The sequence below is a fragment of the Drosophila nasuta genome, chromosome 2L, assembly GCF_023558535.2.
Source record: "Drosophila nasuta strain 15112-1781.00 chromosome 2L, ASM2355853v1, whole genome shotgun sequence".
NCBI classification, from domain to species: Eukaryota; Metazoa; Arthropoda; class Insecta; order Diptera; family Drosophilidae; genus Drosophila; species Drosophila nasuta.
In genome coordinates this window covers 3,900,108-3,916,948 of record NC_083455.1, presented here as the reverse complement: position 1 = coordinate 3,916,948, position 16,841 = coordinate 3,900,108, and the positions used below count along the sequence as shown (strand labels likewise).

The window sequence follows — 16,841 nt, the reverse complement described above, 5'->3', positions numbered from 1 at the left end:
AGAAGAGCTCTTCCAACGAATGCAAACGGATGAAAATAGGGCAGCCTTCGGAAGAGATGCTTTTAAGAGGTTGCTTTTTAAAAATTTCATCTTTTTATTATGCTCTTTGTTAGTTCTAATAGAACAAGTCTTCATTCCGCAAAACTATCAAGCATAACTAATAAAAAAGCTTACTTTAGCTTAAGTTAAGTGTTTGGATTGCGTATGAAAAGATTCAGTTAAGTGCGATTAATGAGAATCATATTCAGCATCATATTCAGCAAAAGCCTGACAGACATCACGTCTGTCGACTGCCACGCCCACTGCTGAGAGTGTTACGAAACAATACATAACATTAGCAACAGCTTAAGCATATAGTCAAAGTCTGTGTAAAACAACTAAAGTTTTAGGTTTTTAGGTTTCTCTTTTTTTTGTTGTGCTGCTTGCCAAAAAAGCTAAGAAAAATCTCAGAGCGCTTTGAAGGTCGCCTTATTAACACATAAACCATAAAAGCCAGTCGACAAAAAAAAAAAAAAAAATATAAATAAAAACCGTAGGCACATGTTTGGCTAAACACAGTAAAAACAAGAACAACAACAGAAGCAATAGCAACAGCAACAAGAGCATTAAGAGGAATAACAACAACTGGCATTGCCTGCATAGAATTGCCCACATGTGTGTCACGTCACGGCAGACGACAACGGCAACAGCTACACTGTACAGCAACAGCAACAGCTCTGGCTACAGATACATATACAGACACAGATACAGATACAGATACTTTGCCGCGCAGATACTTTGCGTGCTCTTGTGTAGAACGATACACAATGGACTGGGCTTGTTTTTGCCATATGTGAAAAATGTTTAGGCGGTCTGCCACTGCCACCGACATCAGCAACAGCAACAACATCAGCAACGGCAGCAGCAGCATGAAAAATATATTTTTCGCTCAGAATTTTTGAATAGTCGTCAATGGAAGTTGCTCGTTGTCGGTGCTAAACTTCATCGCCGTCGCCGTCGTCGTTGTTGTCGTTGTTGTCTCTCGTCGCGTAAAGCACGTATCTTTGTTTTTGCCTTTTGGTTTCTTCGTATAGCTAAATGTTTGTTTAGCAGCGCAAAAGAATCATTAGTGATGTGTGTGTGCTAAGAAATTTCTAAAAAACAAAGAACGAACAAAAGAAAAGCCCAGAGATTGTCGCCAGCAAGACGAACGCATTTAATGCCTATATGCATCGCCTATAAATCGGTATTTATAGCATAGTAAACAGACCATCTTTTATAGGCGGGCGTGTCATGATCTTATCAACGGACTTTTACTGGGTGAGTTTACCATACGTGTATCTTCAATCAGGCAGTCAGTCAGTCATTCAATCATTCAACCGGGCGGGCATTTAGTTGATTTTCAATTACCGTTGAGCAAATATTGAACAATTTGGCATCAGTTTGCCAACTTCACACATTGTTTCAACATTGGCTTTGTTGGGAAATTCAATTTCATTCCAACAGATTTTACTTGTGACTTGACTTTTCCATAGCGAAATCATAAAATGTTTTTTAATTTTTATTTATACTATACACACGAGTACTTGCCGTTGTGTTTGCCTTTTGATGTCGACAACGACAACGACCACGACAACCCATCCAGTCAGTCAGTCAGTCTCTCCACCATCCAACGATTCAACCATCCAGCCATCCAACGATTTAAACACCCAACCAGGCAGTCATCCATCCAACAAGCAGTCATAAATACTTTGTGTGCTTTCAAGTGGCAACATAGAAAAAAAAAGTAGAGAAAAACAACATAAGAAAATATAATAAAAAATTATAAAATGCGACTCCTACACTACCTTTGAGTTTGCCATTTCCCCCACTTTGTTGGCCTCCCTCGGCGGTCGCGCAATTTTCACACAGCTCAGTTGATTTTCCCCCCTTTCGCTGTGTTCTTTTCGCTGATTTCCAACATTTGCCAAAGTAGTTTGTGTGTGTAGATGTGTGACTAATTAAATTGTAAAATTAAAAGTTTTTTAATCGTTTGATATTCTGCAAAAGTCATTGACTTTAGGGTCTTTAGAGAAATTGTAGCTGCTGTTCAAATGCAACAAAAGAGTTGTCAACTTTTTACCTGCTAATGAAAATAAAAGATTTGCGGTGCTAGTAAATGCTGAAAATTCTGTGCAAAACTTTCGTCATTACTTCAAAGGAAGCTTCATAAAAAATAACTCACTTATAATACGCAAATTGATGGTAGATTAACCTTGTGCATTAACTCTTATAAGTCGACCAACTCATATCTGAAATTGTAAATTTTCTTATCTTCTTGCACAACACAAGGCAGATAAGAAAGATAACTTTAACTGAATATTATCATTTAGCTACTATTTAACTGCTATTTAAAAATACATTGCTCTTATCATATCAGCATGAGCAAAGAACATTTAAATGAGTTTATTTTTAATTAACAGCTGGGCGTGTCATAAACAAACATGTATGTTAGATACATAATTGTTATTTTATTAAAGAGCAAATAATGCGCCACGATAAGCTGATAAGCAAATGTCTTGCCTGAAACTTTTAGTACGATGTTGTTCACAGTTTTTAGCCCGATTCACAATTCACAGGGTAGCTTATTATATTCCCGCGCCTAAAAAAAGAGTTGAATTCAAAGTTATATAACTTCTGCAGTGGCTCAATGTCCCCATTTTCAGTGCATTTGATGTCAGTTTTCTTACTGTTGGGAAACCCCAACGAGTGCAGGAAGCTCAAGCTCTTCGTTTGCAGTACAGACAAGTTGATGTTTTACGAGCGCGCTTTTTGCTCAATGATGAATTCAAGATGTCGCCAAAACTGGCACGTAAATATGTCTGGCATTATTTGCTGGTATTATTTTTGGTTTTTATCATTATTATTGCATTCGCAGTCTGCGCTGCTTACATAATTACCGGGTCTGGTCTGACCAGGCCGGCCTCTGCCTTTTATGGCGCATTTTTAGTGGTTTTTAATTGGATTGGCATAAAAAAAACTGACTGCGTGTTGAATGAGACTCGAATTGGCAATGGAAGCTGGTAGTTGAAGCTGCAAAAAGGTTTAAGCTCTTGACTAGAGTCGTGATTTCAATATCTAACATCTGGTTCTAAGCTACCCACAGGCAAAATGTGAACTCAAGAGAGTAGTTTCCTTTCAAGAGAAGCGATACACAGGGAGATCATATTATTTTTATGAGGGTATATTCGGTTAATGAATTGAATTACCTAAAACAAAATGCTTTAATATGTGCAAGTAATTTTATAAAGTAAAGGCTTTCTTACTCACCTTTATAACATAAACCAATTAATAGCCAAGGTTGATTATTTTGCGTTCGACCCTCGCATTTCATCTTCAGTCACTTTCAACCACAAATTCACTCGCACACCTACAGCAATCAGACGCCAACACAGAACGATGCCAGATGCTGACGCTCCTCTTTTTCTCGGACCCCATAAATTGTGAATGTTATGTTGGTTTTGATTTTCCAGTCGCAGATCCAACGAGTATTATTGAGCAATTGTGTCATCATCGGTGATTATCTTCAATCGGTTTAGCTTTCGATTTACATTCAGCGGACTGATAGTTGACTGTGCAGCTTGATTGATTCATGACATTATCGTATTAGATATCTAAAGACAAAAGTGTGCAGTTTATCGACTACAGTTTTATTTTGGCACACTTTTGGCAATAAAAATAACTCCAAGCAAAGTCATGAAAACAAATTTCGTGGAAGGTTTCCAATGTTTGTAGGCCCACAGATGCGTGTTGAACAATTATACGCTTTATTTCCGCTCCCAGTCGCTCCACATGGGGCACAAAAACAACCAAAATAACAGTCTACAACAACAAGCAGAACAGCAACAACATTTGATATGTTTTGGCTTTAGCTTGGCCATAATTTACATGCGCAGAACGTGACGAAAATTTAATTTGTTTTCTTTTTTTTTAATTTATTTTTTCAAATTTTTTTAAAGAAAATTTATTTATATGAGACGTTTTTTTGTGCTTGTCGTATTAGTAAATGTTGTCATAATTTTGTTAGGATTTTTCTATTATTGTTTTGGTATTTAGCTAATGAAGGTGATAATGAGAGGAAAGAGGTCAATCCTAAAGAATTTTCGAATAAAATACACTGAGAAAAATATATATAAAAAAGTTTACTTGCCTAAAGAGTTGTTTTTATATAGATTTTTATTATATCCAAAATTAATCAAAAGCTACAGTCGAGTGGGCTCGACTGTGAGATACCCGCTACCTATTTTTAATCAAATCAAAACAGTGCGGTATTATTTTTAAAACAAATAAATAAAATATAGTTAGGAAATACCAAAACAGCTATATTTGGTATATTGATATATTACAAATTTTAGTACCATAGAGTGCAAAATATACCAGATTGTCAGCCAAAGCAACTAAGACCCGTAGTAAGTTGGCGTTTTTTTCCATACAAAAGTAAATAAATAACTTTTCTTATCTAGTATAGACTCTGAGATCTAAGTATTAATACGGACGGACAGACAGACGGACATGTCTACATCGCTGAGATATGGACAGCAGATATAAATATTGAAAGGCCCGCTTCAATATTGAAATGTTTTCTAATAATATCGATAATATTAATCATTAAACAAAATAATCATTCCCATGCAAAACAGATTGGCGATAAAATTAAGTTTAGTATCTTAAGCAGCTTGTATACGAGCGTCTATAAACTGACATACATTTTAATCAAGTTAAGAACTTAATATTCCGCCCACAAAACGGTTCCAATTTAAGGAACCCGGCAGAAAGTCATTTGCTCATTAAATTCAATGGGTGCTGCACGTTCCTAGCCCAAAAGCAAAGTCCACTCATCCTCAGTCTCAGTCAGCTCGTAACTGAACAATAGTTTTTTAATGTGCTAAATTAAGTTTGGACTTGTTCCTCTCTATCTCCTCTCTCCTCGAAGCAAAATTACCCGCACAATTTCGTACGCTATTTCCCCCTTTAGTTGCCATATTGAATTTGAAGTTATCCAAGGCATGCCTTTTGTTCTTCTTCTTCTTCCTCCTCATTCTGTTATGCTTCTCCTTCTTCTTCATTGTGTTGTTGTTGTTGTTGTTGTCTGTGTCTGGGCTCTTAAACGTGACTACCGTTAATTTGGCCAGAACCTTATTTAATGGCCAAAAGCAAACTGGCAAGAACTTCTACTTAGATTGTGTGGCTGCGATAAAGGCCAAAGACGTAAGAAAACGAAGCTCGAGCAAAAAAGTATCTTCATTTTCGTTTGGTCAAAATATAATACAGCGCGTCAAAGATTTATCGCTTGAAAAAGTATTTCGAATTAAGCGAACGCTTTACTTTCCTGCTGATGATATCATTTCTCAGATTTGCGATTTTAGATTCCACACTGATGCAATAGCCAAAAATGTATCTAGTAAAAATCAAAACGGATTGATTCAAAGTCTGTAATGTGCCGACGTGGACATTTAGAACCCAGTGGATACTGCTCCAACAATAATTCATTATTATGGTATTCCGATTCACGCTTTTGTCAAGTCGAAAGGCCCGTTAGCGCCCCGCATTGCCGCTTTGCCGTATTGCCAGCTTTGATTGATTTGGTTAGTTTGCTTTGGCCATAAGCATATCATTAAGTCTGTCCGCTTCGGGCCATAGAGGTAGCCGCCAGAGAGCTATTTTTATAGCTTTATAATGAACCGCCTAATGTTCGACATTTGTTTTGCTACGAGACACAAAGCTGGTGATTTGTTTGCCGTGGTCTCTTCCCATTTTCGAGAACCCAAACCATTTGCACTAAAGTTGGGTTTGTTTCAAATTCTGATAACAGCAGGTAGCTAAGATTGGGAAACTTCATTTGTACTAATGAATATGAAAGAAAGCTCAAAACTATGAATTAAACCTTAAATTTCGCAGTCAGCTAATAATTATTTAAAACAAGTTCATTGAATTTGTATAAATCATTCAAACTGTTTTTATTGTTAAATCAAGCGTAAGCCGCAAAAGATTAACCAGTTGTAATTGCACAGTTATATCAAGTATACGCCCTCGTAAGTATTATTTAACTCGCTGCGAAGCATTTGTTAATATAAATTATTATACACAACCCTGTTGGTAATAAATATGCCAGCCAACAACGAAACCGCACAAAAAACATACCAAACATACCAAAAATGGAATTTATGTTGCAGCAGGCGGAACTTAAATGGGGTTGGAGGATGAACGATGGGGATGCCTGCAGATGGGGTTGAGTGTGAGTGTGGTGCGTGTGACCAAGGGGAAAGGAAGGGGGAAAAGCGGCGCAAGTGGCGGCTTGTTAAGGCAACATTAATCATAGCTCATGGGAGCCAGACACTGGAACTGTTGTTGGTTAAATTATTTAAAGTACCATAAAGTGCAAAAGGCACAAGAGTTATGACAGCCACTGTGAGTGGCGGCCAAAAACAGCTGAGACATCGCAAAGCAATTTTTAGCACACTTTGTAATTTGTTCTCCAAATGTGCAAATTCAGCTAAAAAATAAAAACTCACACTCCGGTGTAACTTACACGGATTCTAATCACCTTTTATGCACTCTGCTCTTATCATTCACAGCAATCTCTGCTGGCGGGTCGCATTCCTGTGGCCTCCATGACGGGTCCCATTAAGCGTGGACTTCTCTGGCAGCAGCGGGATCGTCTCTTCTCACGTTGGAAGGAGAGGTAAGCACACAAGCAATTATTCATTTACAATCTTAAGAATGATTCACAAGAATGAAGTAAGAAAATTTCCAAATTAACAATGCTTTCAAAATTTTAAAAATTTCCCATTTATATTTTACACTTTATCGTTGCATCATTTCTTTCAGTGTATGCGTGCATAAAATTGATTCAATTTTGAGTATGCTTCACCTGGCGAAAACCTGTGAAATGTAACAACCCTCTTTCAAGTTGACCGGCAAATTTATGCAAATTTATTTACCGAGAGGGGTTGTTAATTGCAAAAAAGCGCATAATTGACAGTGGCTGACGTTCGTACTCGAACTGCAGATAATGCACAATGTGAATGCTTTTTGCCAGCACTGTGAATGAGTGGGTGGGTGATTGGCTGGTTGTCTGTCTGGCTAGGTGGCTGAGACTAAAGTCCGCTGATTGCACAGATGGCTGTGCTTTTGTTATTGTTTTTGTTTTCTGTACATTTAATTGAAATTTAATTACGCTGCAACAGAGCGTCCCACTCTCATTTCTCTATCCATCGCTGAGCTGGTAATTACGTTTATCGGCACATTTTTAATTGACAGTTAATGGCCACTAAGCGCAGCTATCAATTGGGAATATTTGATTGTTCGATTGGATAAAATGTGCATTTAACTGAGTGACTAAAATATGTTTGGGCAAATATTTATAAAAGTAATAAAACAAATAAGCTTAAAGTAAATTTATACGTTTTAAAAAAGAGATACATATTTTTTTTGGAAATTTAGTTTTTGTTTGTAAACAATTGTATAATAATTTGCGCCACACTCAGCGACAATAACTAGCTGCCTTTCTATTTGAATTTCTTTGGTAGTATTCTCTTTCTCAGGTTCTTCTACCCCTTGAGATCCAGTCATTAATTTCTTGCTTAATTTCTTCTCCCTCCGGACAGAATGCTCAACATGCTTAGCGGGCTTAACTAATCACAGTAAAACTATTATTAGCCATGGTCCAGGCAATGGTTAAGCAATTACCCAAACTCAGCTTTAAACATTTGCCAGTTTGCTTAACAGCCAACAAAAATATACGTTTCTCATCTCTCCTTTTGGCCACGTTAATAGGCAGCTGTGAGCCAAGAACCTAAGCTCAGCCAACTGGCGATTGCCAACTGTTGGATTAGGAAGTGAGCAATTTGGGCCTTCTTTGTTACCTAAGCGAAACAGGCTTATTTAAAAGATTTGTAAATTGTTTGAAAAGTGGGAAAACATTTCTAAGTGCTTTCGCCTTCAACTTTTGCCCATAACATAAATAAATCGATGGATAAAGTTTTCGTTAAGCAAAACTCAAATATCTTGCGCCATGCATTATTAAGTTTCGGCAAAACAAAATTTATGTTTAATTCACAAATCAAAGGCGAATTTCGCATACATATTAATAAAATGTTTTTCATAGCTGCAACCGAGTCGAGCCGATAAAATATTATTATCATCGTCTTTTGAAAGCCATAAAATGTAAAGCAGCTTTGAGTCCAAGTTTGAAGTATCTCAAGTGCTTGGTATTGACTTTTTTCATTTTGCCGCATGATTTATTATTTATTAATAATATTTTCAAATGCTGCGGGTGGTCTATTGTGTTGTGGCGTGTATTTTGGCCAATTGTTGCAGTGGCATTTTCGAGTTTCTTTTTTTTTGGTTCCAAATAATAATTGTATAATAATAATCATGAGTGAATCTCTGGCCAATTGACCTTTAGACCGCTGGCTTGGCCTTAACGCATTGCCAATTATTTTCGTATTTTATCATGCTACTCTTTCATTGCAGATACTTTGTGCTCACCCGCGACTACTTGCATTGCTTTAAACGTGCCTCGGGATCCGCCAATGAACGTGCCTCGGATATGGGTCAATTCATATTTAAGGTAAGTTGAAGATTGCGGAGTTAACAGCAAAATAAGATGAAATCGCTGATTGTCTCGATTGAGAAATTGAAAAATTAGTTACTAAAACAAAAAAAGAAATGTATTTCTTACTTTTAGATTTTTATTGCAGTGAGTTTGATTATACCACATGAAAGGCTTTATTATTATTTAGCACCAATTTTCCCGTTCGCAATAGTTTAGTTTAACGTGTGAATGATTATAACTTTTGAAAAATCGTCGTAGTTGGAGCAAGCACACCTTGCTTCTTCTTGTCATCGTCGCAATGTTCTCTCGTGCTTCTCCTCGCGATCGATACTCGTGCCTTCCTCAATCGATAGGACCCTCGTTACCGTAATCGATAGGCTCCTATCGATTGGCTCGGCGTTGCCAGACCCGTTCCAATCTTGATTTTCTAAATACTATTATGTCTCAATAAAGAGCAACAGAAAATGTCTAAAACAAAACATAACTATTAAGAGATATTTCAAGCCCATATTTAAATATGTCATCACTTTTATCTGCATCTGTGAATCAACAGCACGTCTCCCAATTACCTAGAGTTGTCTCAACAGTCAAGCCAAACAAATTGACCAGGTTTAAACCTCGCCCAACACACAACAGATACAAATTGAGATACAGACACACATCTCACGCTTATTTACTACGCATTGTAAAATTCTATTACCAGAACGAGATTTATGCCAAGTATTATGACAACTACGGGTATGACTTTGTCATACTCATGAGCATTATGACTGCATCGTAAAGGGGAAGTGCAGGGGCGGGGCGTTTTTATGAGATAGCCGTAGGACACACCTTGAAAACACTTATAAATTGACTCCCCACAGTGTCGAGCACATAAAGTCACGTTTTGCGGTGTTGAGGTCTCCTGATAGCGATCGTTTTATTATAGGGGATAAACAAAAAGCAGAAAAATACTTATTGATGCGATTACAAAGTGCGCGAAACATATTGAGAAATTCAAGCATTAGGTTGTGGCAAATTCCTAGAGACTCTGTTACACTTGCTGGGCATAAAATCTCTCATTAAAATTCCCCGACTTCCTACTAGCTTTGTGGCAAACTTCATTACCACGCCACGCCAACTTTTTGGGGGTAAACTCAACTAATTGGCCAAAACTTGCAGCTACTGCATGTTAATTTGCCTAACTATCGGCTCGTCCCATATGAGCCTGGCCCACTAGCCCAACAGCCACTTCCCCCATTTCTTTCGTTCTCCGCAATGTCGCACAACTTTGCCATTAAAACAAAGCAAATACGAGGCTAAAAGGCAAAAGAGGAAAAAAAGCACTCACAAAACAGGAAAGCAACAATAGCAAAAAAAAAAAGTACGATTGCAATGAAATTGTTCGTTTGTTGCCATTGCTGATGTCGTTGCTGTTGCTATTGCTTTTGTTGTTTAAACAAATAAGGAAAATGCACATAAAACTGCAACAACATCACAAATGCCACTTAACATGCACACAGCTAAAGCAACAACAAAAACATCCTCAGTAAAGAGATCATGGGAAAATTGCTTTTATTTTAGTTACTTATACAAAGCGTTTAATTTTCATTTAATTTTCTTTCTCGCCTTTTTTCACATTTTTTCCAAACACACAATAAAAGTTAGCTCAATAAATAGTCAGCAATCTTCGTTGTTTACAGTTCAATTTAAAATTTAAATAAATTTTAAGAGCAGCAGTGAGCATTTGGTTTATTCCCGTAATTTTCCAACATAAACAACTCACTAAAAAAAGTGATACCCAAAAATACTACAAGAGATAAATGGAAACTTTAATTGTATGCGCAATTCAATAACTTTTCTTAATGTGCAATCACCAGAAGCGTCATGCTGAGCACATATATTATTTTATTTATATAATCAATACAAATCAATTTTCATTTCATATCAATGCCTTGCATTGATTTTATTAATGTATCTGTTTGACAAAGCCCATTAATTAAATGTTTGCTTAAACTCTAGATGTGTAGCTTTGTCAGTTATACCGCAAAGACCTTCAAAAGTTATCCAAAAAAAACATCGAAAAATGTTCCCATAAATGGACATCATCTGAGCTTAGACACCTACACTTATTAGCGGAGACATGAACCAGCCAAATGAGCCATGACCAACGTCAAGTCATTGAGCCTCATTAGAGGCCTCTGTGTGGCTGTGAAGCTACTTAGATGCAGAAACACATTCAATACTCTTGCTTTGATTCTGTAATGAGATTTAAGAAGCATGAGAAGCCATTAGAAGGTTTTTTGTTTTATTTACACAATCATTATGTTTCTTTTATTATAAGAGTACTAATAATAAAGGAATTGTGAGAAATTGTGTTAACCTACTACTTAAAGCAGACTAATTTCAAGTCTAAACATCTATTATTATATATGTAGGTATGTTCGCATATATTGTTTAATTGACAGTCAACGATACTAGAACGAATCAATATCACCTAGTCAATGTAATCAAGTTAATCAATTAGGTGTGCCATGGAGAGGCAGCTTCATTTACAGTCTAATTATTTAATTTGGTTTTTTGCATAAATTTCAAAGTGATCGAAATTTCAATTTTGTGTGTCTACCTTTTGCCAAATGATTCCGACTCGATTCAACGCGATGAAACATTTTTTGCCACTGTCTGCACTTGAATCCACGAGGGAAATCAATCGCGCGTGAAACGTAGCGATGCTTAATAATTACAGGTGATGTGACAGCAATAATGATGAGGGAAGTTAAACATGAAGGGGGGAGGGGGAATAGCCGTAGAGTGGAGCAATCGACAGCCTGCGGGGCGTAAAAGTTGCCTCAAAGTTGCAGTTTTTGCACTTTGACAGTGATTGAATCCAATATTGATTTTTTTATCCGAGACATTTGCCTATGGCCCGGAGAGAAATAAAGTTGCAATTTCAGTTTATCTCCATAATGAGAGGACATTAATTGAGCTGCAGGCATTAATTGTATTAAAAATGCATTTGCATAATTAAAAGATGACAAAATGCGCGCTCCAATGTAATAATAATAATAATAATAATAATAATAATAATAATGAGGCAACTGGAACAGCCTTACAAATCAATCAAAAGGTGTCAGAAATCAATGTATCACTATGATAAAGTCACAATCACTTGGGCTTTATACCACATCATGCAGAGCAAAGCCCACATATGAAATGTATAGATATGTACAACATGGGCCAAAACAAATGAACAAATGATTTGCTCGCTTACTGGGCTAGTTTTGACGGGCAATGCTATTAAATATGACAAAATATGAGACTACAACAATATAAACAATACCAATCACTGCTAATCAATGCCAGCCTTGAAATTCATATTTTTGAAAGCTTTCGGGTTAGACTAAATTATAAAGTTCGAAGGCGGAAATTGGGAAAATGTATTAGCCATAATTTGGATTACGACTTATTTGTGTCTTTCATGAGGTCAACAGAGCGGGCTTGGCCTAAATTTCAATCCCATTTCTAAAGCTGTGATATGGAAGTGAATTTGATTTTATAATCATAATTAGTTTTTCCAATAAATGTAGACAGAAAACATGATGTGATCTTAAAGAATATATAAAAGAAGAATATAGAAATATATAATAAAAACTAATTCTTCTGATGAATTCAGCTAGAAAAACATCTTGGGCTGATCCTAAATAATATTTCTATATATAAAAGTAGAATATTAGTTTACAATACTTTTATATATAGACTGACGCCACAAATTACCAAATGATGCTTCTACATGTTCTTTAGCCCACACATTCCAGCCAATATTATAGTGCCTTAGATCATTTTATGGAGGTCCATTCGAATGCCTTTACGACAGGGTCTTTCGGGTCTTGATGATGAGCAATCACATGTCCGATGATTCTCAGATCTCTTGCTAATGCCTTTTGCTTTTTGTAAACATAAATCGCGCAATTTATCATAAAAACGATCTATGTATGCCATGCCACCCACTTCTCCTCCCCTCTCGGCGCTTAAAACAACTTAATTATGGTGGGCCATAAAAATAGAAGCAGTGGAGAGACAGCGAGACAGATAGAGAGAGAGAGAGAGAGAGAGAGAGAGAGAGAGAGAGAGAGAGAGAGAGAGAATTCTTGAGCAAAACTCGAGCGGTGGCCAGCGTTTTATATCGCATAACTTGGCTAATTGCCACACGCTGCTGACATATTTGCCTAATGGCCTCGTATAGTTTTTAGTTGGAGCGCAGAATCTCTATCAACTTTAAGTTCAAGTCATAAAGTAGCCAAAGAACAAGCAAACAGAGCCCATAAACTTGCCTAGACCAACACAGCAACAACAACAACGACAAGAGTATACCAGAGAAATGAGTTCAATAAAAGTTCTACATGGTAAAAAGTTTCGCACTTGGCCAAGGGAAAAACTATCAGCCTGGCCTAATGACTTTTAACCGAGTTGGAAAATGCAGCAAGAAAACGTAAAGAGAAAAGCAAAAATAAATAGTAGTTAAAGAAAGGTAACTTGTAAGACAGAGCAGTCGAGGCTTAATTGTTGTATTGTTGGCCAAAAGTTTAGCATAAAGACGTGCTAAAAATAATTGAGTAGCAATTTATTTTATGCCCTCCGCTATTAAAATTAAGTGCAATAGTTTTGGTTACGGCAAATGCGATGCAGTCTTAATGGAACAACTATAAGTATTCTCCAGTAGCAAATTGATGTCATTCGCCATTTTATTTTTAAGCGAATATTTAAATCGCAACAATTTTTGTAAAGTAAAGTTCAAAAGTTCGAAATAGAGAATGCTTACTTGTTTAATTTAACTAAATTTGCAATATTCATTTCTATTATTATAAACTGCATTTGGATTTTGATCTCAAGATTTTATACTTATACTCTTTTCAGTATAATCCATTTAGTTTATGGTAGAATAAGACTTCATGGAACGTTATTCATTAGACAATATATTCGAAAGTTTATTTATCATTGACAATATATATTAAATTTTTTCAAAGAATTTAATTAGAAACAAACAATTTAAGATTTTCAAAGTATATATTTATGTAAATCTATGCATTGCGTAGCTATATATTCATTTATTTAGTAATGTGGATGTTTTTAGTTATGCTAGGCTTTCGACCGGATTTCAACCCAACATGATAAATACCATATAGACTATATAGATTCTATAGTAACGTCTCAATGCATATAAGTGTAAGCAGTTTCAAGAGCTTGTGAATTCAAACCAAAGCTTTAACCCATCTCAAGTTCAGAGTAAACTTTGTTTGCTGAATAAAGAAAAAGCTGAACTGCAATCGAAGTCAGTTCCCAGACCCCTGCTGACTGACCCAGAGTGTAAGAGTGAGAGAGAGAGAGAGACCAGCGATCATTGCCTAACCTTTGACTTGTATTGTTCGCAACAATGCTGTTGGACATTGTTGCAGACTGTTGGCTCATTGTGTTTTGTTCACCCATTTCAGGTCAAACTGGTGGACGTGGAGAAGGTGGAATGGCTTAATCGACGCTCGTACAGCGCCATTGGGCTGCTGCTGGGACGCGAGGGTCGAGTGCTCTTGCGCTGTGATGATGGCCTCGAGGATTGGTTCGAGTTGCTGGAGGCAAGTATTCGAACTCTTAATATCAAACAATATCTAATGTATGTTTATTAACAGGAATGCGCGCTGACCTCCAAGGAGCGACGTCGCGCTCTGAAGATTGCCCAGGGTCCCAGATCCAGGGCTTCTCTGGCGGCGCCCGTTTCGCATGCTTCGCTACAGTTCCAACACTTTGGTCTAGGCAGCACCTATTCCAGCGCCCTTGATGATTGGCTGATGACGAGTGGAGCCGGCGGTGGCGGTGGCTTGGCACGTCACAAAATTGGAGCTGGCAGCTTGAATGGTTATGCGGGTGCCAATCCATTCCTGTTCAGCGATTCGGTGCCCGATTTGAGTGCACTGAATAATGAGAATCACAATCATCATCTGAGCGGCATCTCAACGAATCACTCGACACCACAAAAGATACCGCACCACAGCAACGCGAATCTCAGTCGCTATTCGAATGGTTATGCCTCCGCCCAGAATAGTTTCACCCAGGCTGGCGGCGGTCTCTACGGCTCCCCTCGTCGTATCTTCATCAACAGCAGTTTTGGCTCCAATCAGGTGGTGGATGAGGAGACTGCCGAAGAGGCAGAGGTTCAACTACGCAGGCCACGACTATTCCGGGGCATCAGTGCCACTCCAGACAATGGCAACGAGCTAGACAGGGATTGGCTGTATCGCAAACCGCGTGCGCCAACCGATATGCGCCATTCAGGTGAGTTCTTCATACTATTTTCCAACATTCGAGATACTTAACTTCGTGATCTACTTGCAGTGCAACCCATGCTGCCCACTCACAACTCGAACGGTGGCAGCAACGCTGGCCTGGCCAACAAAACGGAGTTGGACTGTTCAGCCCATGACAGCGGACTGGACACGCCCCCCTCGACGCACCGCCCATCGAGCTATCGTGAGGCTGCCAGCAGGGATAGCACAGAGACCAACGGCAGCTCATCGCGTGGCACGTTGCTGAACAACTCACCAGGCGGCAGCTTCCGTGCCAAGAAGCTGAGCCCTCAGGTGACCAATTTGAATCAGTTGAACTCATTGCACGGATCACGCTACTCTGTGCAGGATCAGCGCATTCTGAAGATGCGCAACAACGAGGAGGATCGTTGTACCTCCATCAAGCTGGCCAATCGCCTCAATCACAACAACGAACAGCAGCAGCAGCCGCAGCCACAGCAACAACAGAACTCCTCCGTTTATGATCCCAACCAGAATCGCTACTATAAGAATGGCAATGGCTCGTCGCCAATTTCACTGACACCACAGCATACGCCACAGCATAAAATGATGCATCTCGGCAATGGCAATGGCAACGGCACTTTAAATGGTAACGGTGGATCCGCCATAAATGGATCGGCCATATTCCGAGAGCGTTATCAGCATCCAGCATTGGCGGCCATTATCAACGAGGCACAGGGATTGAAGTTTCGAGGTAATAAAAAGTTTTCTAATACGCATGATAGAATCATTTAAATGTATTTCATTTGGTTTTGGATATGTTATTATTACGATCAACATATAATATTTATTTATTTTGAAAAAAAAGTCATTGCATACAAACATTAAATTAGAAATCTATTCTACCCACTTCAAAAACGAACCACATTAAAGATATTTTTGTATGTCATTAAAATAAATTCATCACAATTTAAACGATCATGTAAATTACTTTGCACGTTTTCCTAACTTTCATCATAGTAATAATAATAGTAATTTTGTATGTATATAATTTTAAACGATTACTTTTTATTATTTCAATTGCATGTGTACAATTTGAAGAAGAAACGGAGAATATGTGGTAAATGAAATAAATCAAATATTGCATGCAGCATTCCTCCAAAACTTACCCAAGATACCAAGATCAAACACACTCCGAGCATGGCAAATCAGTAGTACCAATGATATATGTATACACATATCTGATAGATATGAATTCCTCCTTATAGAACGTGCCTATTCGGATAGCCAGCAACGTCGGCTGAACAACAACAACAACGGGCCAACTCCGGTTCCCGCCTCACCCTTGGCCCAAAGACGCAACAACGTCCCCATTTTTGGAACGCCAACGCGCGTATAGCGTTTAAAAGTCTAAGCAAATGATATGTGAGGTCATAGAACACTTAAATATGCATTACCATTAACAAATAAGTAGCTAAATGTTTAAGTGAAATCATTAAAATAGTCAACGGATAATACTTGAATAAAGAACAGAACATAAAGGTATCATATTTAGAAATTATTAGATTATTAATTAATGCAGCGACTTTATTAAGCTTGGTTTCATCACAAGATGCCAGCTAAATATTATAATAAATTTACATACATGTATTTAGACTAAATATGTAGCGTTAATGTAAAACCAATTCTCAAGTAGTTTTAGTGTGCTACTATGTCCAGCTTTATGTAAAAGGTTAAAATAAAATATACAACGACCTCGTTCCGCAAAATCGATTGTAAATCAATTAGAAAATTTTTATTGAACTTCGTAATATGGTGATGTTGATTTATAATGGAATTGAGAACGAGGATGTATTCAAAAGTCAAATTTTGTTTTCATAATATACACATATTTATTTCATCAATAAATGCGATAAGAAAATGGCATCAACGTTGTTTCAAATTTCTCAAGTAGCGCGCAATGAATAGTTACTCTTCTTCTTCGATGTTGT

At 37.6% G+C, this 16,841-nt stretch overlaps 1 protein-coding gene and 1 long non-coding RNA gene across 8 annotated transcripts in view; one reads left to right on the top strand and one right to left on the bottom strand.

The window, feature by feature from the left end:
* The window catches only part of LOC132787288 (uncharacterized), a 48,218-nt gene extending 31,496 nt beyond the window's left edge, over nt 1-16,722 (top strand). For 2 of the 7 annotated variants that reach the window (XM_060794233.1, XM_060794241.1), the window contains exons 4-9: nt 6,594-6,700; nt 8,494-8,590; nt 14,044-14,181; nt 14,236-14,878; nt 14,939-15,604; nt 16,119-16,722. In XM_060794233.1, the coding sequence (XP_060650216.1) occupies nt 6,594-6,700; nt 8,494-8,590; nt 14,044-14,181; nt 14,236-14,878; nt 14,939-15,604; nt 16,119-16,249 (1,782 nt within the window). In that variant the 3' untranslated portion in view covers nt 16,250-16,722. Of the gene's footprint in view, nt 1-1,257; nt 1,300-6,593; nt 6,701-8,493; nt 8,591-14,043; nt 14,182-14,235; nt 14,879-14,938; nt 15,605-15,951 lie in introns of those variants that run through there. The other 5 variants (XM_060794258.1, XM_060794274.1, XM_060794281.1 and 2 more) reach the window with 5 other exon arrangements.
* Nucleotides 2,410-4,030, bottom strand: LOC132787323 (uncharacterized). Its single transcript, XR_009632533.1, has 3 exons — nt 3,289-4,030; nt 3,123-3,227; nt 2,410-3,051 (listed from the first exon to the last, which is right to left on the bottom strand). It is a non-coding gene; the product is annotated as an uncharacterized LOC132787323 (long non-coding RNA).
* Nucleotides 16,723-16,841: the final 119 nt, after the last annotated feature.